Here is a 23,702-nt window from a genome sequence, read left to right as displayed (position 1 = left end):
TCTTGTGTCCACCTACCATGAGGTTGTATATACCCGGCACTCCTTCCCTGACCTTCCACACTCTCACCATTCATCCCTTCCCCAAAGCACACGTTCCCCAAGAGGCCTATAAACCCTCATACTCATGCTAAAGCAATGTTAGCACTATAGGTCATAGAAAATTAGGGTGACCAGATGTCCTGATAAAATCGGGACTGTCCCGATATTTAACCCTTTGTCCCGCGTCCTGATCAATGTACGATTGGGACGCCATTTGTCCCGATATTCAGATAAGGAGGTGAGCGGGAGGGAGGTGCCGACTCCGTGGGTGCTTCAGGGTTGGAGCACCCATGGGGAAAAACTGCAGCCAAGCTCCCTCCTCCTCGCCTTCTTCTCTCCCCCACGCCCCCCAGCACACCGCGTCCCTGCTCCTCTCCCCCTCCAGCATTTCCCGCTGCCTAACAGCTGTTTGGCAATGCTTAGTGCTTTCCAGGAGGGAGGGGGGAGGAGCGGGGATGCGGCATGCTCAGGGGAGGAGGTGGAGAAGAGGCAGGGCAGAGGCGGGGACAAAGCCAGTGTCATTCTCCCTCCTGTTGGCATATAGCATCTTCACCATACACGCTACTGTGGCACAGCTGCATTGGTGCAGCTGCACCAATGTAGCGCTTCTAGTGTAGACTAGCCACTAGAGTAGAAAAGATTTGACTAGGGACAACTATCTGGCTACATGGAAAAGTTTCTCTACATGGATACATCATAATCAGTCTCACAAAGTCTCTCCAAGCATCCTGATCATTTTAGATTAGCTCCTGTCTGTAAAGGAATATGGTGTTTCAATCAGCACATTATGAATCCACCTTGCAGCCCTTAGAGCCTTCCTCCCTCCAATAGATGGGTGCTCTGTCTTTATCAACCCTACTATAACACGATTTATGAAGGGCCTCATCAAGGCCTTCCCACTAGTCATTAAGCCAACACCACTATGGGCTCTTAACCTCCTGCTGTCAAAACTTACTAGACCTCTATTTGAACCCTTAGTGACATGTTCGATGTTCCACCTATCTATGAAGGTGGCATTTCTAGTGGCCATCCTGTTGGCCGGGAGGGTCAGCAAACTGGGAGCCCTCATGGTAGACCCTCCATGTACAGTATTTCAAAAGGACAAGGTATCCCTCCACTTTCACCCTAAATATCTCCGCAAGGTTGCCTCCAAAATTCACCTTAACCAGTATATTCATTAACCTGTCTTTTTTCCAAACTCCTATGCTTCTCCTGAAGAGAAGAGATTTCACTCGCTTGACATCAGGTGTGCATTGGCCTTTTACCTACAAAGAACCAGACCCATTAGAGTCTCCAAAACGCTTCATCGCGATAGCAGAGAGATCCCATGCTCAAGCTATATCCCCTCAAAGGATTTCTAAGTGGGTTTCTGGCTGCATTATCAAGTTCTACAAGCTAGCTCACATCCCACCTGGTGATGGTATAACAGCCTACTCCATGAGAGCACAGGCTGCCATGGTAGCATCTCTGCAGGAAGTCCCGATACTGGGTATTTGCAGAGCAGTCACCTGGAGCTCCATACACATATTCACTATGCATTACGTGTTTGTTCAGGCTTCAGCTGTAGATGCAGTGGTGGGATTGGCAATGCTGCATACATCTGTGTTGCTGGCTTCCTCGTAACCACCTCCAGTCTAAGCACCGCTTGCCAATCACCCACATGTGGAATACACAAAGAGATCAGCACTCAAAGAAGAAATGGAGGTTACTTACTGTAACTGGAAGTTCTTCAAGATGGGTGATCCTTATCTGGATTACCCGCCCTCTGTCCCCTCCGCTTCGAATCTGGTTGGATTCACGGTAAAGAGAGGAACTGAGGGGCCGTCAAATTGCACTGCCTCTTATAGCCTGTCTCAGGAGCATGAGGAGATCTACTGTGCATGCGTGGACCACCGGACACCGGTTGTTAAAATCTCTGGACTTGGCACATAGTGCATATGCATATACGTGTGTGGAATACAGATAGGGCCCACAGATCTCAAAGAACTTCCAGTCACAGTAACTAACCTCCATTTACACCCCATCCCCTGATTTTGTTCTGTGCATTTTGATCATATCTGGAGAAATGGTCCATATAATCTAGAGGCAGAAATGACCTATTAATCTTCTAGTCACTCTCTCCATCTTGTTACCAATGCAAGATTATTTCTTACAATGTATTTTCTACTCTGTTGGCCACTCTATGGGGGTCCCACCACTTCTTTTGAGATACTGTTCAACTGCCCAATAGCTTCCTATTTGCTCATTTTTTCTTTATGATGTATAATGAGAGACTGAAAGGTGGTTTTTTTTGGTGGGGGTGGGGGGGGTCATGTAGTTTTTTTACCTTAGAAATATCATGAATGTCAGCTTTGATCTTCCCTGGCCATTCCCAGGGACCTTCTGTATATCTCAAAGGATTTATATTGTTAGTGCTCTCACATTTTAATGAATGGGAATTGAATGTCCTTTCTCAAGGAAATAACGGTGTTAACAAAGACGCATTCTAAACAGTCTGGCTAAAATTCCTTTCCCCTCTCAATTGCTCAAAGTTTACTCCCTTGTGATATGATTTCTTCAGTTCTGAAGTCATGAAAGTCTTCCCAGCTAGACAGGACTTGAATTTCTAATGTAAAAATCTAAGCAAAAAAACTCCCAACCAAAAATAAATAAAATAAAATCCTTCCCGGCCTTCTTCATGCATAATAAAAAGGGAATGGACCTTGGTTTTGTTTTGTCCCTTTTTCAGGTTACCTTTAAAATGTGCTCCATTATTTTTCCTGGACAGAAGTGAGACTCGTGTTGGTGGTTACCGGGATCACTTACCTTCTTACCTGTTTTTTTAATATCAGCACTGTAATTGCTTTCTCCCACAATCCATTAACTCCATAGTATGTTCCATGACTTTTCAGAAATACAGTCAGTTCCACTACAGGTACAATAGGTTTGCTAGTTAAGTGTCTTAGCATCCAGGATGTAGATCATCCAGACTTTCTTCTAAATATTCATAATTTCCTAGTATTCCCCTAATTGCTTTCTATTGGTAGCTGTTTTTAAAAAGGTTTTCCTTAATTGTCCAGTCTTCTTTATTCCTTTTGCTAAAGACTAATTAAAAAAATTGGAGTTAGCTGTTTTAGTAATTTTTCAAGCCATCATTAAGTTCTTCAAGGCAGGGATGGTCTCATATGAAGTGTTTGTATAGTGCCTAGCACAATGGGGCCTAGTGTCCTTAGGTGCTAACAGAATACAAATAAAAAAAAATTAATCATTAATATAATTATACTCTGGTACTTCTTGTTCCTTTTATATATTTGTAAAAGACCTTTATGATCCATTCAGCCCCTTTGGCTAGCATATTAATTCAGCATTTTGTTTGTTTGGTTTTTTTCTAAAAATTTTTTTAGTAAGCCTTAACTGAGTCTCTATATTCTTACATACAGATATTTTTTTAAATGTTTTGTCCAGAATTCTGTTGCAATGGCAGAGGACCTATTGTAGGATAAAAGACTTCATGTAGGTTTGTCCAGTGTTATTATTCTTCCTTGCCTCATTTTTCTATCTACCTTCTTGTTGCTGTATAACCATGGTCTCCACCCCGAATGTTGTCTAATGGCTCATTCCTTTGTCATAGAATCATAGAGTCATAGAAGATTAGGGTTGGAAGAGACCTCAGGAGGTCATCTAGTTTGACCCCCTGCTCAAAGCAGGACCAACACCAACTAAATCATCCCAGTCAGGGCTTTGTCAAGCCGGGCCGTAAAAACCTCTAAGGATGGAGATTCCACCATCTCCCTAGGTAACCCATTCCAGTGCTTCACCACCCTCCTAGTGAAATAGTGTTTCCAATCTAGACGTCTCCCACTGCAACTTGAGACCATTTCTCCTTGTTCTGTCATCTGCCACCACTGAGAACAGCCGAGCTCCATCCTCTTTGGAACCCCCTTCAGGTAGTTGAAAGCTGCTATCAAATCCCCACCTCGCTCTTCTCTTCTCTTCTCTTCTCTTCTCTTCTCTTCTCTTCTCTTCTCTTCTCTTCTCTTCTCTTCTCTTCTCTTCTCTTCTCTTCTCTTCTCTTCTCTTCTCTTCTCTTCTCTTCTCTTCTCTTCTCTTCTCTTCTCTTCTCTTCTCATCTCTTCTCTTCTTTTCTCTTCTCTTCTCCAAACTAAATAAACCCAGTTCCCTCAGCCTCTCCTCGTAAGTCATGTGCACCAGGCCCCTAATCATTTTCGTTACCCTCCGTTGGACTCTCTCCAATTTGTCCACATCCCTTCTGTAGTGGGGGTCCCAAAACTGAATGCAATACTCCAGATGTGGCCTCAACAGTGCCGAATAGAGGGGAATAATCACTTCCCTCCATGTGTTTCATCTGTCTTGGATTCCTTTGTTTCTCCAGTACTGTGTAATTTTAGCCCCCATCCAGTGGCAAGCTGGAGCTGATTCGCACCAGTTCGCAAGAACCGGTTGCTAAAATTAGACGCCGGTGGAGAACCGGCTGTTAAAGGGTCAGGCAGGTGGGCAAACAACTCCGGTCCGCGAGCCTCATCCGGCCCCTGGGACCGTCCTGTCCCCCACCTGAGCTCCCAGGAGTCCCAGCTGGGATCTCCCCCGGCCCCTCCCCCGCTTCTCCCACCTCGTCCTCCTCCAGAGCCACAGCGTGCCAAGCCGCCAGCAGCTCAGCTCCCCAGACCTGCTGCTTTGAGCAGCCGCCGGCAAAGTAAGGGGGGGTGGGGGCTGCGAGCTCCAGGGCCGCCCGGGGGGGGGAAAGTGGGTCAATTTGCCCCAGGCCCCACAGGGGCCCCCATGAGAATCTCTGAGGCTCCCCCCGGAGCCACGCCGCTGCAGTGCTGTCCAGGGCTGCTCCTGGACGACATGCACTGAGGCTCCAGAAGAGGGGGGTGGCGGGGGTAAGCAGCATGGTAAAGGGCCAGGGGGGTCGGATAAGGGGCAGGGAGTCCCGGGCACAGTGAGGGGGTTGGATGGGGCAGAGGTTCTGGGAGGGGCGGTCAGGGGATGGGGAACAGGGGGGGGAGGTTGGGTAGGCAGGAGTTCCGGGCGTCTGTTGGGGTGGTGGTGGATGGGGTCAGGGCAGTCAGGGGACAGGGAGCAGGGCGAGTTGGGTAGGGGGTGGGGTCCTGGGGGCAGTTGGGGTGGGGGGTTTCGGAAAGGAGTGGTCAGGGGACAAGGAGCGGGGGGGGTTGATGGGTTGCGGGTTCTGAGGGGGGCAGTCGGGGGCAGGACATGGGTGGGTCAGATGGGGGGGGATAGGCTGTTTTGGGAGGCGGGTGGGGCTTGTACTCACTGGACGGTTCCCTACTGGGTCTTCGGCGGCGGGTCCTTCACTCGCTCTGGCACTGAAGGACCCGCCGCCACCGTGCCGCCGAAGATCCGGTAGGGAACCGGTTCCTAAGATTTTGGCAGCTCATCACTGCCCCCATCAAAGCGAAAAGGAGTTTTGCTACTGATTTCAGTGGAGCCAGAATTTCACTAATAAGACTTCTCTCTGTTATTTTTATGTATTGTTTTATATAGGCCTATAAATGCACGTGGTGCTTTACAATCAAATAAAAGAGTTAGCTTCTAAAGAGTTTTCAGTCAAAGGCTTCAATTCAGCAGTACATCCCTAGTCATCTTGATCTTGCAAGGTGTTCACTTACATCGGAGTTGAGGGCACTCAACACCTAACAGGATCAAGCCTCAAAGCACTGAAGCAATGGCTCAAGTCCCACTGAAGTCAGTGAACATGCTGAAGTGCTTTTCTGAATAGGTATGGACTTAAGAAGAGGTTAAATGCTTTGCTGAAGTGGAAGGTAAATACTGTGTGGATATGATGTCGTGAGTGACGATAATAAGGAACTGGAGCAGAGAAGAGAGGACAGGGTTACACCAGTGAGATAGAGCAAATATTTTGGTTAGTTGGGCCCACTTCATGATGGCTGCACTTTTAAAACTTGATTTAGTTAGTTGTTTATAAATGAAGGACCAGACCCTAATAATATTACTGGCTGATATGATTACTGCCCTCATTGGGAACACTCACATTAGAGAGCTCTGTCTGGTAGTAAGCGTTCACGGGATTGGGCCCAAAGGTTGTAGTTTTTTTATTATTATAAAGATATTTGAGGTGGTGTGAGCAGGGCAGAAATGTGAGAGCAAAGGAGGAGAGGAAGGAAAGATGGAGATGTAGAGGGAGAAAGGATGCAAAAGGGAGAGTGTGAGAATGGAGGCAGCAAAGGAGAGGGGGAAGGCATAGGGTGCATATGGTGTAACAGATGGGGACTTGGAAGGGTTTGAGCAAAATGGGGGGAAGCAAACGTTTTCCAGCGTTAGAAATTAGAAAGGTTTTTTTTGGATGAGACAAATGACTTTCTGGCTGATAAATGAGGCCCTGTCTTTTTCCCTCAGTAAAGGAAACCATCTGACACTTGAAACAAATGTACCCTCCTGGTCTTCACGGAGAAGAAGGAGCCTCATAAAGCTGTCATGCTCTATTGCCCTGGCAGGTTGTTATTTCAGGAGAGTCCCTACGCATAGGGGAACCTGTCAGAGCCCAGGCACATTTATGATGCCTCTTCCTCTCAGGACCTCCTCATGGAGCTCTTTCCTGATGAGATAAAAACACAAAAGTAGCTGTGACAGTCTCGACTATCGACAGAACTATCTGCCACCTACAACAAAGACCACATCAATCCCAATTATTAAGGAGATCAGCTAATTAAACACAGTACATTACAGATAGCAGAAAATCCAGTCAAGGTGATGACGACAGTAGCATGCACAGATTCTTTCTTTGTATTAGTTTTGTTTCTGTGATGTCAGAGTATAGCCCACAAGCTTTATTCCTTACTACATAATGTCAGCATTAACAGAGAAGGTACTGTGCATCTATACCTGCCCTACTGTATCATACTGGCCTGGTGACAGGTTCCAGTTTGCTGAGAAATGACATGTAGTTGTAGTGGTCTTGTTAAGTTCAAGTGATTTATTGCATGGCAGTGTGCCAAAGCCCTTTGTTACACTGGGCTGCCAGTTTCTTCACTGTAAATTAAATCACATTTCACATCTTAAAAGATTTTCAACATTTATTTTTTGGACAGATTTCCTAGCAATCCCTTGTAGGACATGGTGAGCTCTGTTTAATTTAAGTACATTCTGTTGTTTCAACATACAACAAGAAGTGTTTCTACTTTTCTAGAAGTGAGTGTTGTTTAATTATTAATATAAGTGCTTTGGAACAAGTGATTGTGCGTGTTTTGTTATGGATTCTGAGGAATATGGAAGTTTCAATATTCCCAGGATGTTCCCTCTTTAGCTTTTCTTCATCCTGTTTCTTGGTAAGAGAAAAGCACGTCCCAAGAACAGCAAACCAATGATCACAGGCATGGTTTGACTTATGTATTTGGGGGTGCAGCTCCAGCCAGGCCAATGGGGCCATGCATGGGAGGCAAATTCCATGCCTGCCTGACGCAGGCAGTATGGGGCGGTGCAGTGCCCTTCTATGCTGCCCCCCAATTATGCCCATGCCAATGACAGTGAATTAGAAGGACATCATGAGAAGGGAGGGAGGTTATAATTTGTGTTGCAGAGGAAAGGCTAGGCAAGGTGGAATGAATAAAACCACTTATAAATGTTTTTTCCCCTTCACTTATATGAGGTAATTTGTATATTGTAACATGCAAAACTCAGGTAATATCACTGCCAGTCACCCAAGTTCTTAACAACCAATATTGACTTGCACAAATATGATCAGTGTGGGGTGAGGTGGGAGCTTGCAGCGGCAGATTTTTAAAAATCTAACTATTTTTGTGTTGCTGATTAGGCCTCAGCTGGAGTATTGTGTCCAGTTCTGGGCACCACATTTCAGGAAAGATGTGGACAAATTGGAGAAAGTCCAGAGGAGAGTAACAAAAATGATTAAAGGTCTAGAAAACATGATCTATGAGGGAAGATTGAAAAAAATGGGTTTGTTTAGTCTGGAGAAGAGGAGACTGAGAGGGGCCATGATAACAGTTTTCAAGTACATGAAAGGTTGTTACAAGGAGAAGAGAGAAAACTTGTTCTTCTTAACCTCTGAGGATAGGACAAGAAGCAATGGGCTTAAATTGCAGCAAGGGAGGTTTAGGTTGGACATTAGGAAAAACTTTCTAACTGTCAGGGTGGTTAAGCACTGGAATAAATTGCCTAGGGAGGTTGTGGAATCTCCATCACTGGAGATTTTTAAGAGCAGGTTAGACAAAGACCTGTCAGGGATGGTCTAGAGAATACTTAAGTCCTGCCATGAGTGCAGGGGACTGGACTAGATGACCTCTCAAGGTCCCTTCCAGTCCTATGATTCTATATTTGGAGATCATTAGCCACTCTTTGTAGTATATTGCACAGCCAGTATGATGTAGGTTTCTATTGTACAAATGCATTATGGGATCTGTCATAGCATGTCTAATTGATTAGCGAACTCCAACATATGCTACTCTAAGCCCTGTACTTTGCATTTCTATACTATTCCCATGGGTGGTGTTTTTAACTTTTATAGGTTACCTGCTCTGTTCTGCTGATGACATTCACATCTGTTTCTCCCTCTCTGGCAGTGTATCTTGGGTAACAATGAATGGGCTCTATTGTCTTTTGGCTGTTAATGTGCAGAAGACAAATACTTTTCTGAAAGTAAATACCATTGAAACCCAAATGCTTCTCTTTGGACCCAATTAATTATAAAATTCTGTATCTTTCTTTATTCTGCCACTTAACTGAAATATTGTGTCAACATTACATGTCAAGTTGCTGAGGGTAATTTTGATCTTGGACTCAGTGCTGGAACATAGTCAATATGTCACCAAATGCATATCAGGACAGTTGCCAGAAATACGCCCTTTTCTATCCACAGATGACCTGGAGACTGTAATCCATTCATTTATAACATCTAGTCTTGACTACTGTAATTCTTTGTTTGCTGGGCTCCCTGCCAAATTGATTGGCAGACTCCAGCTTATTCAGAACTCAGCAGACAGGCTTTTGACCAAGACCAGGCTAACTATCTACATTATTATTGTCTCGGAGTCCTTATTCCAAAATCATGTTTATGTTGACTGTAAAATTTCCTTTCAACTTTAATTTTATGGGTGAAATCCTTCTTTTATTTTCAGTATCACTTGTCATGCATTTTAAAATCTTTCTAAGATAAATTGCTGCATATTCCATTATTCCACCTACAATCGTTTCGTGTTTGGACCATTTCATTCTATACCCCTCAATTTTGGAATTAGTTGTCCATGATATGAGTTCTGATTTTTTGTTTTGAGTTTAGGTCAAGCTGGATTCTATTTTCTTCATTGTTTCCTTTTATTGTAAAGTACAGGGAGACATTCAGTTGCCTATGTACATTTTTATTGTATAAAAGGAATAAGAACTTCATTTATGCATAATAATCAATGAAATATCAAGCAAAGCACAATTTGAGTTGCTTGTTCTTGTTGCTTGTGGAATTTCAAGATGCAATTTCAGCCTTAACATGTGTAGGTAGTTGAAAGAATGTATTTAATATACATAGTGGAAAACAAATGTTCTCCCATAGTCTCCCTATCTACAGAACTGTATAGCCCTTTACCCCCACCTTGTCTTCATTCAGTAAACTTGCTTTGTTATGGCATATTTTCTACTGTAAATATTCCACTTCTCCCTATGATCAGTCCTCTTTGTCCCTACCTCCTTAGATTTATAGTTTATGTATTCTTTTTAATTGACATTTAAGAGGAATATCATAATTTGGCCCACTTTGTTTATGGCAACAAATATTGAGCAATGATGATGTAAGTATCTATTTAATATGCCTAATATAAGTTTCCACCTATAATAAATTATCTTACAGTAATGCTGCAGTTGTGAACCATTAGCTGACATCTACATATCAACTCTGGTTTTCAGGGTTTAAAACTCAGCAGAAAAACAATAGTATAATTTTTTGTGTGAAACACACCACACAAAGTATCACAAAGCCTTAGAGTGAATTTTTAGGAAAATTGGAAACAAATCTGAATTATATTGAAGGAAAAAAAGAAGTGGGGTTTTTGCATCCTTCCAGAACAATGATGTTCTTAAAATTAGATTTGACCAGTTACCTATATTCTCTATTAACAAGAAGCAATTTTGCGTATGGCTAATGAAAATTTTATTATATAATTTTATACAGATGTTTGTTGGTGAATATTTAATGATACTTAATAATAATACATAGCGCTTATACTCTACAGTGCTGTTCACACACAGAACTGAAGGAACTTTACAAAGATGGGTAAGAATTATTAACCCGTTTTACAGATAGGGACCTTGGCCATGTTACACGGTGGCTAAGCCAGGGTCAGTAGCTAGGGTCTTAGATGCGTTTGGCCAAACTTCATCCCTGAAGGAAGGATGAGTAAACTGGAAGTGAGAACTCAATAACTCCATTGGCCCAATTGTCTACAATGGAACCATGACAATTTGCACCAGCTAAGGTTTTGCCTCCAGAGTATTCTCTGTATGGCAGAGAATATATTCATATAGGGAAGAGTAAGGCTCAGAGGCCCAGATTTTAAAAGGTATTTAGGCGCCATGGTAGTTAAGCATGTATCTGCATCTTTAGGCACCTAAATACCTTTTAAAATCTGGTTCTCTGAACCTGGTATCTCCTATATGGGTTTACCCTAAGCTGAAGCTGAGAAACTCAAAGGGGTAGAACCTCAGCTGGTGCAAATTGTCATAGCTCGATTGAAGTCAGTGGAGCTTCTCTGTATTTCCAGAGATTTGACGTAGGCAAATAAAGTCAATAGAATTTTTGCCGGAGTGAAAACTGCATGATTGGGTTCCACGTATTCATATTCAATTATTTTTTTAAAATGAAAATAACTAAGTATGATAAGAGCTAATATATAAATGTTAGGAAATTCAAAAGCCATCCTGACTCATCTATGGATGAAAAGCACTATGAGTGCTAAGTATTATTAATTGTTATGTTAATTATAATGGGCACTTAGCATTCTCTCCTAGTTTTTTCCCTTTATGTATATCCAGAGATGTAGCTTGGTTAATATTGTGCATAACTGTTTGACTTTTTAGCTTATTGCACACTTAACATTTATTTTTTTATTTATTTCTTGAACACCTGAGAATTTTGATCATTGAAGAAGGCCTCCTGTATACTCTTCACTTTGCCTATAAAAGAAAGACAGGAAATCTCTGTGACCTCTTCCTGCCTTGAGTTTTCACTGAAGAGAGCCTCTGAAATGATCAGATAAAGACTTCTGATAGATGTTAGCACCTATAGAAAGAACTTCTTAATTAAACACTTAAAAGTTCAAAAGTTTCTACAAAATTCAGATGATTCTATTAATACCTTTTAGTGGGAATCTTTTCTATTTGAATTTCCATTTGCTAATTAAACACAGATTATTAATTAAGCAGGATATTCTGTGCACCGGGGTCACTAACGCCGCATAATCATTAAATTCTAGCCTTCATTTATATACATATTATCATGGGTACTCTAATCTTTTTTAATTAATTTAATAAATATATAAAATTTAGTTCCATCCTTATATATCTCCACCTTTGGAGAGTGTTAATATGCTGCAATTATTGTGACTCTAGTCAGAGCTTGAACCAGAATGCCATTCCAGTACTCCTTAAACAGTCTATGTAGTTTAAGCAGAGTTTAAAATTTCATTAAACATATTTATTTTATTTGTACTTTTAGCAGTTAATTAACCAACTTTGATGGTTTTAAAGAAAAGCTTCCTCGTGTGACTCAACCTAGCGTTGTCTTCCTGAATCTGGAGATAGCTTGGAACAATAGTGCAAAGAGAAGCAAGCTGTTTCTCTGTGTGATTAACTCTTGAGTCTGAGGATGAAAGTTTAAATACCAATATTGCTAACTGTTTCACTGCTCATCATTTTAGCAGAAACATCCATGGCCTTATCCATTGGTTTGACATCATAGATGTCAGAGACAAAAACAACCTATTAAATTATCTAGCCCATTCTAGGGAAGCCAATGCAGGATTGCTCCGTATACTGTATTCTCCAAGGCTGAGGACTAGTCTACACTAGAAAGTTAGGTCGACCTGCTATATTGCTGAGGAGTGTGAATTTTCACACTCCTGAAGAGACATCATCAAGCCAAGCTAAGCCCCAGTGTAGACAGCACCAGGTTGACGGAAGAATTCCAGCAGTGAAATACACAGCCACCTCCTCGAAGGTCACCAGCATCTCTGTGTTTGTCAGTGGTGCAGGCACTGCTGCAATCCTGTGTCCAGTTCTGGTACTGACAGTTCAAAAAGGATGTTGACAAATTGTAGAGGGTTCAGAGAAGAGCTTCCCTCCGAGCGGGGCCCACCTCGGGCAGGGGCTGGCCCGGGAAGGGGCCCTGACCAGGCTGGGGGCTCTGCCCTGGGAGAGGCTCCTGGGGAGAAGCGGGAAGGGCCCTGCTGGAGATTCCCCTCTCCCGGCTGCAGCCAGGGCTCCAGGCTCCCAGCACCAGCCGCCCAGGCTCGGGGATCTCGCCAAGAGAGGTGAATTTACTACAGCAATGGAAGAACACCTTCCATCGCTGTAGTAAGCGTCCACACAACAGCAGTGCAGGTGCAGCACTGCTGCAGTGCCATTGTAGTGTTTCTAGTGTAGACATAGCCTTAAAGTCCCACGATTTGAAATGAATCACCAGGGGAGAGGAAAACAGTAACTAGGTGTGTGGGTGAGGTAAGATATGGAGCTACCAGCTCAGGTGGCACAGGAAGTGGGACATGAATAGAGTTCCACCATCCTTTCCTTGATTCTAGTAGGCTTTAAAGTGTCTGAAAGACGGAACGTGGTAGCTTTACAGAACAGGTAATGCTAGTTTAGCCAACGAATCCAGAGAGCTAAATCATAGAGAACTTCACTACAAAAATGGTGCTTATTCAGATTAAACTGACGAAACAGCAAAACAGCTCAGCTGGTAGCACCTCCCCTTTAGCTGTAAAAAATGTTGGATTGTGACCAACCTTAGGGTACTTGCACCTCAAAGTGTTGCGATCAGGAACCATCGCACCACTGCTGACACAGTTTGAGTAGGTTAATGTTGCATTAGGAGCATGCTGTATATTGGTGCACTAACAGAGAGAAGAGAAGAATGGAATAACTGTAAGCAAATAAGTGGCTAAGAATGGAAGGAGCTAATTTGGTCTGATTTAATACAAAGTCCTAGCTTCACAGGGCTTCTTTGGGATAATGTCATTAGAGTGGGGCCCACCTCACACCTTGCCTCTAGCATTTCTTCCTCCTCCACACAACCCCTCTCCCCCAACATTTATATGAACATACACACAGCACACAAATTATGCACAAGAGGCAACTGCATGCAAATTCTTCAGTATATATTTGTAACTTGTGTAGACTAAAGTTATGGAGACAGACTTGAAGGGAGACATCTCCAACATTGATAAAATGTAAGTACAAAAGACACATGATTGGATGGATATTGATGATGTTATTTCAATAATGACATCATCCATAGACTCCTAGTGTCTTTGCTTTGCTTCTCTATAGTGATCACAACATAAATTGCTTGTCTTGTTTGACTTCCTTGTTCACCAAAGTTGAGCAGATTGTGGCCGTTTTCAACGCTTCTACCAGACAAAAAGCTTGGGACCATTTCTCGAAAGCTCAGCGAAAGAACATAGACATTTGGCGAAAGCATTCTGAGGTTGGTGATTTTATTATTACTTTTTATCCATCATCTCACAGCTGGATTGACACAGAACCAGTGTGACTGTAGCTGGACGTACAGCATTCAGCAATATTTACGGCTGTAGTTTTAGCAGTTAATCAACTAGCCATTATACTATCTCATTTCCGTATGTATTGCTCCCATTGCTCCCATTACAATAAATGTTGTTAAATAACACTAAGTTGGAGAGCAATGTGTTTTTCTTTTTCTTTTACGAGAAATGGGAAATCATTAGAGGAATATGTTTACCACTCTGAAATAATGAAATGAAATGGTGAAATTAGCAAAGATATTTAAAATAAATACATTTTAGAATTAAGTCTTTCACATCCTAAACAATACATTTTTAGGAAGGCACTGGGATCTGGTAAATAAAACAGATCTATAATATAGATATTTGTTCTGGTTGTATCATTATATGGCCAGAGTCATATGAGTTTGCTGGAAAATAAAATAAAGCTTTCGTTTCTTAATAATCAGTAAAGCGTATTCAGTCCAGAGATGGGAGGTACTCTTTCCCATCTATTTTATGTCCATCTTTAAAAAATAAATCAATCGCTTGTATTGACTCTAAGTTCATGGCTGGCAAACACAGCAGTATAAATGTAATAATAGTACACATTAGGGTGGCTATCCAAGTCCATGCATGTGTGACTGTCATAAGCATGAGCAAAGAAAATGAGAAAAAAGATCTGGGATTCCACTTTCCTTTACATGAGTGTCAGCAAAGAAAGTAGTAGTCCTGTTTTGTGGTGTTGGTCATCCAGCTTTCGATTTTAATTCAGTATATACGCTATGAACCCGTATTTTAAAAGTAAGTACCACTGTCTTTGTTTTCTTTATTTTTTATGTAAAAGTAATTTACAAACAGTTGCTTATTTCCATGTAGTACAGTATGTTAATTGTTAACATTACAGTCCTCTAAATGATTTTCCCTGTCTCAAAACAAAAACTATAGAAGGTAAGATGCTCTTATTTAATTATTCTGTAGTACACTTGTAAAATAAGTGTTGCACACTTAGTTTGAGAAACACTTAAGTGCTGTGATATAAATCATTTGGGTTGCGTTTTAAGTGCCCATTAACTAATGCTAAATTACAGTTGAATACCAATGGCACTAGATGTAACATCCGCATGAATACCAAATGAATTTTTATTATCAGTGCTATTATGGTGAATACCAAATGACTTCACAATAATGGGACACTTAAAATAAAATGTTAGAATAATTTATTGTTAAAAGCTGTATTTTGCATTTCGTTCATAAATAGTTCAAGTGGGTGGCAAATAAAGTCTTTGTTTAACTGGAAATTGGGGATGTGGGTGTTTTCTTTCTTATCTTTTAGGGAGATGTGAAAAGTGGTTTTCTGTTAGTTTATTTCAACTATGTTAAAGTAATAAGAAAATAAGAATGGCCATTCTGGGTCAGACCAATGGTCCATATAGCCCAGTATCCTGTCTTCTGACAGTGGCCTATACCAGATGCTTCAGAGGGAATGAACAGAGTAGGCAACAGGGCGGCCCGGGGGGGGGGAGGGCAAGTGGGGCAATTTGCCCCGGGACCCACAGGGGCCCCGCGAGCCCTGGCCCGGCAGCGGCCCGGGTCTTCGGCGGCATTTCGGCGGTGGGGGGTCCTTCAGTGCTGCCGAAGACTCGGAGTGACTGAAGGTCCCCCTGTCGCCGAAATGTCGCCGAAGACCCGGACCGCCGCCGGGTGAGTACAAGCACCACAGCTCCCCCGCTTTGCCCCAGGCCTCCTGAATCCTCTGGGCAGCCCTGGTAGGCAATCATCAAATTATCCATCTCCTGTTATCCATTCCCAGCTTCTGGAAGTCAGAAGCTAGGGACACCCAGAGTATAGGGTTGCATCACTGATCATCCTGGCTAATCCCTATTGATGGACCTATCCTCCATGAACTTACCTAATTCTTTTTTGAACTCCGTTATGGTTTTGACCTTCACAACATCCCCTGGCAATGATTCCACGGGTTGACTGTACATTGTGAGAAGTGCTTCTTTTTGATTGTTTTAAACCTGCTACCTATTAATTTCATTGGGTTACCCCTGGTTCTTGTGTTATGTGAAGGAGTAAATAACACTTCACTGTCCACTTTCTTCACACCATTCATGATTTTGTAGACCTCCATCATATCCCCCCTTAGTCATCTTTTTTCCAAGCTGAAAAGTGCCAGTCTTTTTAATCTCTCCTCATATGGAAGCTGTTTCATACCTTTAATCATTTTGTTACCCTTCTCTGTACCTTTTCCAATTCTAATATATCTTTTTTTAAGATGGGGTGATCTGAACTGCACACAGTATTCAAGATGAGGGCGTACCATGGATTTATATAGTAGCATTATGACATTTTCTGTTTTATTATCTATCCTTTTCCTAATGATTCCCAACATTCTGTTCACTTTTTTTTGACTGCCGCTGCACATTGTGCAGAGGTTTTTAGAGAATTATCCACAATGACTCCAAGATCTCTCTATTGAATGATAACAGCTAATTTAAATCCCACCATCTTGTATGTATAGTTGGGATATATTTTCCAATGTACATTATTCTGAAATTATCAATATTGAATTTCATCTCCCATTTTGTTGCCCAGACACCCAGTTTTGTGAGATCCCTTTGTAGCTCTTCATAGTCTATTTTGGACTTAATTATCTTGAGTAATTTTATATCATCTGCAAATTTTGCCACCTCACTGTTTACCCCTTTTTCCAGATCATTTATGAATAAGTTGAATAGGACTGGTCCTAGTACAAACCCCTGCGGAACACCACTATTTACCTCTCCCCATTCTGAAAACTGACCATTTATTTCTACCCATTGTTTCCTATCTTTTAACCAGTTACTGATCCATGAGAGAACCTTCCCTCTTATCCCATAACTGCTGACTTTACTTAAGAGCCTTTGGTGAGGGACCTTGTCAAAGGCTTCCTGAAAGTCCAAGTATCCACTGGATCACCCTTGTGCACATGCTTGTTGACCTCCTCAGAGAATTCTAATAGATTGGTGAGGCATGACTTCCCTTTACAAAAGTCCTGTTGACTCTTCCCGAACAGATCATGTTCATCTATGTGCCTAGTAATTCTGTTCTTTCCTATAGTTACAACTAATTTTCTTGGTACTGAAGTTAGGCTTACCGGCCTGTAATTGCCACTGGATCATCTCTGGAGCTCTTTTTTTAAAATGGTGTCACATTAGCTATCCTCCAGTCATCTGTTACAGAAGCAGATTTAAATGATCCCTTCTTAAACTAACTTTTCATGAGGGGACGCATCATATTATTCATTTGCTGGCTTTTAAATTAATTTTAAAGTAAAATGCCTAAAAGTAGGACTTTCCAGAAATGTTAATTCACAAAACATCTTTGCTTATTTAAACGTTGTTGCTCTTTTTTTCTTTCTGAAGAAAGAAAACAATAAAAAATAACTTAAGAGGTTCTGAAATCTCTGGTTGAACCAATGTATATGACAATTCCTATTTCTCAGTTGTAAAATATTATGCATATGTCAACAAATAGCTCTGTTGATTCAAATCATATTATCTGATTATTCCCTCCTTTGCTAATGTGCTTACATTTCCCTTGTCACCTCCCCTCACTATGTGAGCTTTTCTGGCAACGCAAAGAAAAAAGTGACCTCTTTGAGGTTCCCGGAGAAGATTATTGTTTGGCTGCTAAAGACAGTTTTGAAATAGATGCTCCTGGGACATTTGCCATCTAAAATACATTAATCATTTGGTTTCTAAGAAGATACAGCATACTCTCTGGTAAAGAGTGTTTGTGGCTCTTTTCAATATGGAATTCCAAAGTGGTTTATGAATTTTTGTCTTAAATGCAATTAATTCATTCAATACTGGTTTTCAATTTACCATTTTAGTCAATCCTCTGAATTTCAAATGATTCCCATGTAAAACACCCATTAATTAGTCTTTCTGCCTTCGCAGTGATTAACAGATACATATACCTTTATTATAGTGTATGACATTTACTGATGAACTCAAGGTGCAGCCCCAGGGAAACACCCTCCTTTTTTTTTTTTTTCCATCCCACCATAAGAGTTTGTTGTTAATTGCATGGGTAAATAGTTGGAACCTTCAGCACTATTTATTCCTTCCACGTGACTTTTCCTTATTTCAACGATTTCAAACCATCTCTTTGTGAATTGGGCTCTTTGTTGATAGAAAAATTAGCTGTCTCCAGACCGAAAAGCTCTACACTAATCACTGTGCAACATCCCTGTGTTACACCTGACAGTATTATTAGGACAAAATAGAATTCTCTCAGTCTTCTCTGTGCTGCAACCATTAAAAAGCCAGCCATTACACCAGTACTGTCCTGTTTTATTTTTTGAGGACAAAGACGCTCTGGACTTTTATAAAGCCCACATGCTCGCTGATCATTTACTTAGTTACATACATACAGGCTCCCTGCCTGTCTGCCCTTGTGGGGGGTTTTCTGAGAAAGGGCTGTTAGCTCTGTCATTTGTTTCAAATCAAGATGCAGATGTTACCAAAAAAGATGTTTCTATGCTGAGAATTTAAAATTTGTGATAATTGGGTTTACCATGTGCAGGCATAGAAACCTAGGGCTTATGAGAGCTGGAGCTTTTTATTTTTTAGCCAACTTGATAGCACCTTTATACATCCATTTTACATGCAGTATTAATTGTTGCCATTACTGAAATATACCTGCCTGGGTAGGACTGGCAATAATTTAACAAGGGGAACTTATCTTCTCCGTTGTTTTTTTCCCAATGGTATATTTGACATATTCAATTATTTAAAATATTTTAACACAAAGAACTCCATTCCCTTCAATTTGAGCCCTTCTAACTCTGAGGCTTGTGCTGATTCTGTACTAATATTCATGGATTATTTATATGTATTTTTAAAATAAAAGAATATAAAATTTAAAATGGTTGTTTAGAAATAGAATCAGTTCATGGAAGTCAATACTGATAAAGGATCATTTTGGGTTTTAGGAGCTCCGGAATGCTCACAGCGAACAGCTTATGGGGATCCGCCGTGAAGAGGAGATGGAAATGTCTGATGATGACAGCGGTGACAATCCCAGTAAAAAGCTGAGAGTAGATGAATCAGGTAAAGTTGAAACTCTTCACAATATCCTGTAAGATGTTGAACTGTTTGTTTCAAAACATAGATGGGTGATGTTACCTCCAGTGATAGAAAATAGTTATATAACATAGAACATCTACTTTTAATTTAATTATCCTTACATTTTGTCTTTGTGTGACTCTCACTTGTATCTGGAGTGCTCTGTCACCTTCCAAGAAACATACTCGTCAGAATGCTCCAGTTCTTTCCATAGTTGCTTCCATTTTGGGTCTTTCAACAAGGTTCTTCTCATCTCCCAAAACTGTATTTCATTCCAGAATAGTAATAATGTCATATTTAAATAAAAGCAGCCGAAATTGTGTTTCATTCAATATTCTTTGAACCTCACCTTTCCTTTCTAGCAAATACATTTACACATACATTATCTGAGTTTTCCATGGAATTAACTCTAAAAGACACACATTTCAAAGTGTGGCACTAGATATACATTAATTGACACTCTTGCCTCTCAAGAAAGGAAGAGCAAGTACGCTTGATATATTTCAGCTATCCAGTATAAACAATTCAGGAGGTGGACATTGGGCTGACTCAGTGACTTATGAGTAACTGGTCTGCACTATGGAAGGGAATACCTTGGTTTGAATCCTTCCCTTGGTTTCTTGACCTTCATGTCAGCAATGGGTTAGAGAGTTGTGAGGGGCTGACAAGGGTTGAGCCGCGTGTTACTCAGCATCAAAAAGGAAAGCCTTGCAGAAAGTCTAGATGAAACTCAATTGAGCCCTGCCAGACAGATGAGGTATATGGGCAAAGATGGGGCAAGTTATATGCACAAACTCAAGACATTAACAGTGACATACATTTGACCTAAACATCTGCACGCAGGTTCCAGATTCTATGACCTGACCCCATTTCTCCCACCATGGATGGTGTCCTATGTCTGTGCATGTGTGCACATAAGTGTGCTTACAGATATGCAAGAGAAAAGTGTTTACCACACAGGTGCCAATGGCTATGTGAGGTTAAAGATCTCCAGAAATGAAGACTGAAAAGTAGGATACCATTGTGGAAAGAAACTTTCACTATGAACAGGAAAAGGGCACGTCTCCTACAGGAAAAAATGGTCTTCAGAAAGATAGATAGAAATAATAAACCCTCCTAGGGGCAGCTTTAATTTCTGCTTAAGATAATTGTATGGGATTGAATTTTCCAGTATTCATTAGTAAAGTGATTGGAGCTGACACAGTGGCTCTGTGGGCATAGGATTGCTGGCAATAACAGATTCATATGAACACATAATCATTTGCCTTGGCATGTCCAGTCTTATGGAGATAAATAATTATAATTAACAATAACAAAAAAAAGGTGAGCAATGCCAACTCACTGGACTCAAGAAAAATAATTATGCTATGAACAGTCATACTTAATATTTCATTGTGTGTTAACAAATAAATGCTTAGGTTGAGGTGCAGTTCAGCAACCATGCATCATATTAACCAGTAGAAAATATGTGTTTTTTTTCCTGTAGTGAAAATATGTATTTTTCAGTAGGTTTGTTTTGTTTGTTTGTTTGTTTGTTTTTGGACAAAAATCAGAGATTTCTGTGATTTTTCCTTCCCCTGCTATTTGAGTTGGTTTGAATTGATCTCTTATTATTGTCTTGGACGGATAATTCACATTCATAATATCATTAACAGTTTTGCTAATACATCACATACAAAGTGCAAATTCAATAGTATAAATCAAATACAGTGGTCATCCAAAGCCATCACTTGTGTAGCTCTCTTGACTTCAGCAGAGTTACACCAGGGTTGAATTTGTCCCAGTATGTAGTTGATGCAGCCTGTTCCCTATGAAGAATCAGCCAATAACAAAACTAGATTTTACCATTTTCTTTTTCCAACATTAGACTTTCAAATAAATGTTTTGATTCTCCTCTCACTTATGCTGGTGTCAACTAAGAGTAACTATTCGAAACCAATGAACTTATTCTAGTGTAAAACTTGTCTGAGAGGAGAATCGGACCCTGCTTGCTGACTGTTCACCTTTTTCTATTGGTCAGGATCCTCACCCTCCTTTACTGTAGATGCAGGGTATTTTTTGTTTGTCTTTGTTTTTTGTTTTTATGCTTGAGTAAGTCATTTCTGACCCAACTTTTTTCTTCTCTCATCTATTTACATGGTCGATTCCACAGAGAGAATATTTTAAAAAAAATCTTCATACTTTAAAGGAACATCTTTGTTCAGTAAGCAAATGTTGACATGTTCCTCACTGTTAAATCATTGTCTATCTACAGAATAGTAAAAGTATATAATTTTCATAAAGGGTAGGACAGTTCAAGAATGACCAAAAGATGAATGATTCAATCTCTATTCAATTTAAGAGCACCGTATTCAAATAAACCTTTAAGAAAACTAACTACAGACTAAGGGTTCTAGTCAGCCCTTATATAAAAAAACATGCCTCCCAGTGAATTCGGGTGCTGGAATTTTTCCTAAATGTTCTCACTACTACAGTTACAATTTCAGCAATCCTCTGAAACCATTTCATCTGCTTAATCAAGTACTATCATTCTCCTTGTGCAAAAATAACTTGGTGAAGAGTGCCGCGTACGTCCCTAACACTAGATTGGTTAGACTGAAAAAGCTATATTGGTGGGATCTTTACTGTCAATACTTAAGTCTATTGAGATGAAGAGGGGTGAATTCCAGCCCCATCATTTCCATTCATTATTTAACAGATGTTAAGAATAGGGTGGTGCAAGAGTCCTCATCTGTCAGGCGTAATCTGAAGTCTGATCAAGTTTAAGTTTCTAAGTGGCACTGTGCTAATGCCAGGCTCTTAGACACGGTGGATTTTGTGCACTGTGGAGCATATGGTGAAACATCTGGCAGCAAAGTGTTTGCTTTGGGAACCAGACCAGCCATGAATTTGTTGCAGATTACTGCGTGTTTTGGTGGATTCAGGTTTGTTTCTTAAGGATATACAGTGCTGCTTAATAGCGCCTCATTACAAAGGACATTGTTGTATTTTAGACTCAAATTTACTTCTTTTACCCACAAGACTATTGATTTTCTCACTGTTCATTTCCCTAATTTATTGATGTCAGAAATTCTTAAAACTGTGGCCACACTGTGCATCAGTGGCAAAGCCAGGCTTATAATTCAGGACCTCCTGACTCCCAGCCATGTGCTCATTCCTCCAGACCATGCTGCAATGCAGAGACACAGCATTCTGAGCAAACACAACCTAACTCATAGCAATGTTGTACTGCGATATCACATTTTCAGGGCTTGAGGCATTAAGACCCTACTCACATGAGTGCGAGGGTGTACAGGTTACATCCCCTATACCTCCAGGGACAGGGCAAACTGCAGTACTGTTGTACACCAACAGAGAGGAGTTTTTAAACTGCTGCTGAGGCTCCATCAGAAACTTGCCACTGGAGCCTACCCAGGAGATGTATTGAACTAGCACGGATGGCTTGGCTTTGTCTCATTCCTAGCCAGCTATGCCCACTCTGTGGGGCTGCCTGATGTCTTCAGGCCCCATGGTCACCTTGTTGAATTCCCCATCCTTGTCAGATTGGACCCACAACTTGGGACTGATGGTGAACTCCAAGAGACACCACCCAGTGAATCTGACCCACGGTTTGCAGCCATTTCTTTAGAGCCCTGTTTTCCACAAGTCAAGCTTTAGATGTAAACACTGACTTATTTGCATTGTGGATTTTGGAGCTTGAAGGGAAAATAGAAGTGTGCTGAGGTAAAACTGAGAGATTGCTAAAAAACTGGCAACTGACTTCATTAATACATTTGAAAGTCAAGGTGCAGTTATTGAAGCATAAGTTCAGAAAAATGGTACCCTGCACAGGAGGCTAGAGAATAGAGGGAAATTTTTAGAACAATTGGAGTTTATGGATGGTTGGTCTACTGCCTGCTGGCATTGGGAGCAGGGACTCAAAAGTAAAAGGCTCAGAAGTAATTTTAAGAATTATTGAAGTGAAGCTGCATCCTGCAGAGATAACAAAGAAGTTTGCTGTATCCCTAGGAGATATCAATAATTTCCCTTTAAGGGAAACAGGTGCTATGCTGTTCCTAAGACAACAGTCCTGACGATGTGCTATTAATTCTACTGAATGCAATTCCAATGAGGGAGAGAGTTTAGTAGGCAGCCATAAGAGCGAAAAGACACTTAACTGCAAAAGGTCGCTGGATGGATGGTCCTGTGTAGGGTGACCAGGTGTCCGGTTTTCTACCGGAACGCCCGATCGAAAAGGGACCCTGGCAGCTCCGGTCAGCACCACAAACTGGACCATTAAACGTCTGGTTGGCAGTGCTGCAGTGCTAAGGCAGACTAGTGCCTACCTGTCCTGGGGCACTGCACTGTGCCCCCGAAGTGGCCAGCAGGTCCGGTTCCTAGGCGGGGGGCCATGGGGCTCTGCGCACTGCCCCCACCCCGAGCACTGGCTCTGCACTCCCATTGGCCAGTTCCCAGCCAATGGGAGCTGGGGTGATGCCTGCGGTGCATGCCATGAGAGAGGCATGCATGGAGTCTCCTCCCCCCACTTCCCACCTATTAGCAACAGACCTGCTGGCTACTTCCAGCACACACACAATGCAGTGTCAGGACAGGCAGGCAGCCTGCCTTAGCTTCCCTGGCTGCGCCGCTGACCCGGAGCTGCACGAGGTAAGCCCATGGCCCAACCCCCTACCCCAGCCCTCAGCCCCTCCAAACCTGGGAGCCCCCTCCTGAACCCCAAAGCCATCATCCCTGGCCCCACCCCAGAGCCAACACCCCCAGCCCAGAGCCCTCACTCCCCCCCGCACCTCAGCCCTGAACCCCCCCAAACCTGGAGCCCCCTCCT

At 41.7% G+C, this 23,702-nt stretch overlaps 1 protein-coding gene across 6 annotated transcripts in view; it reads left to right on the top strand.

Annotated features, from left to right (window-relative positions):
* The window catches only part of ENOX1 (ecto-NOX disulfide-thiol exchanger 1), a 497,518-nt gene that overhangs the window by 384,668 nt on the left and 89,148 nt on the right, over positions 1 to 23,702 (top strand). For all 6 annotated transcript variants that reach the window (XM_034758427.1, XM_034758426.1, XM_034758428.1 and 3 more), the window contains 2 exons: positions 13,620 to 13,726; positions 18,745 to 18,862. In XM_034758427.1, coding sequence (XP_034614318.1) covers positions 13,620 to 13,726; positions 18,745 to 18,862 — 225 coding nt within the window. The remainder of the gene's footprint in view (positions 1 to 13,619; positions 13,727 to 18,744; positions 18,863 to 23,702) is intronic.

This window comes from Trachemys scripta, chromosome 1 (assembly GCF_013100865.1).
Source record: "Trachemys scripta elegans isolate TJP31775 chromosome 1, CAS_Tse_1.0, whole genome shotgun sequence".
NCBI lineage: Eukaryota > Metazoa > Chordata > Testudines > Emydidae > Trachemys > Trachemys scripta.
This window is presented reverse-complemented; position numbering and strand designations above follow the sequence as displayed.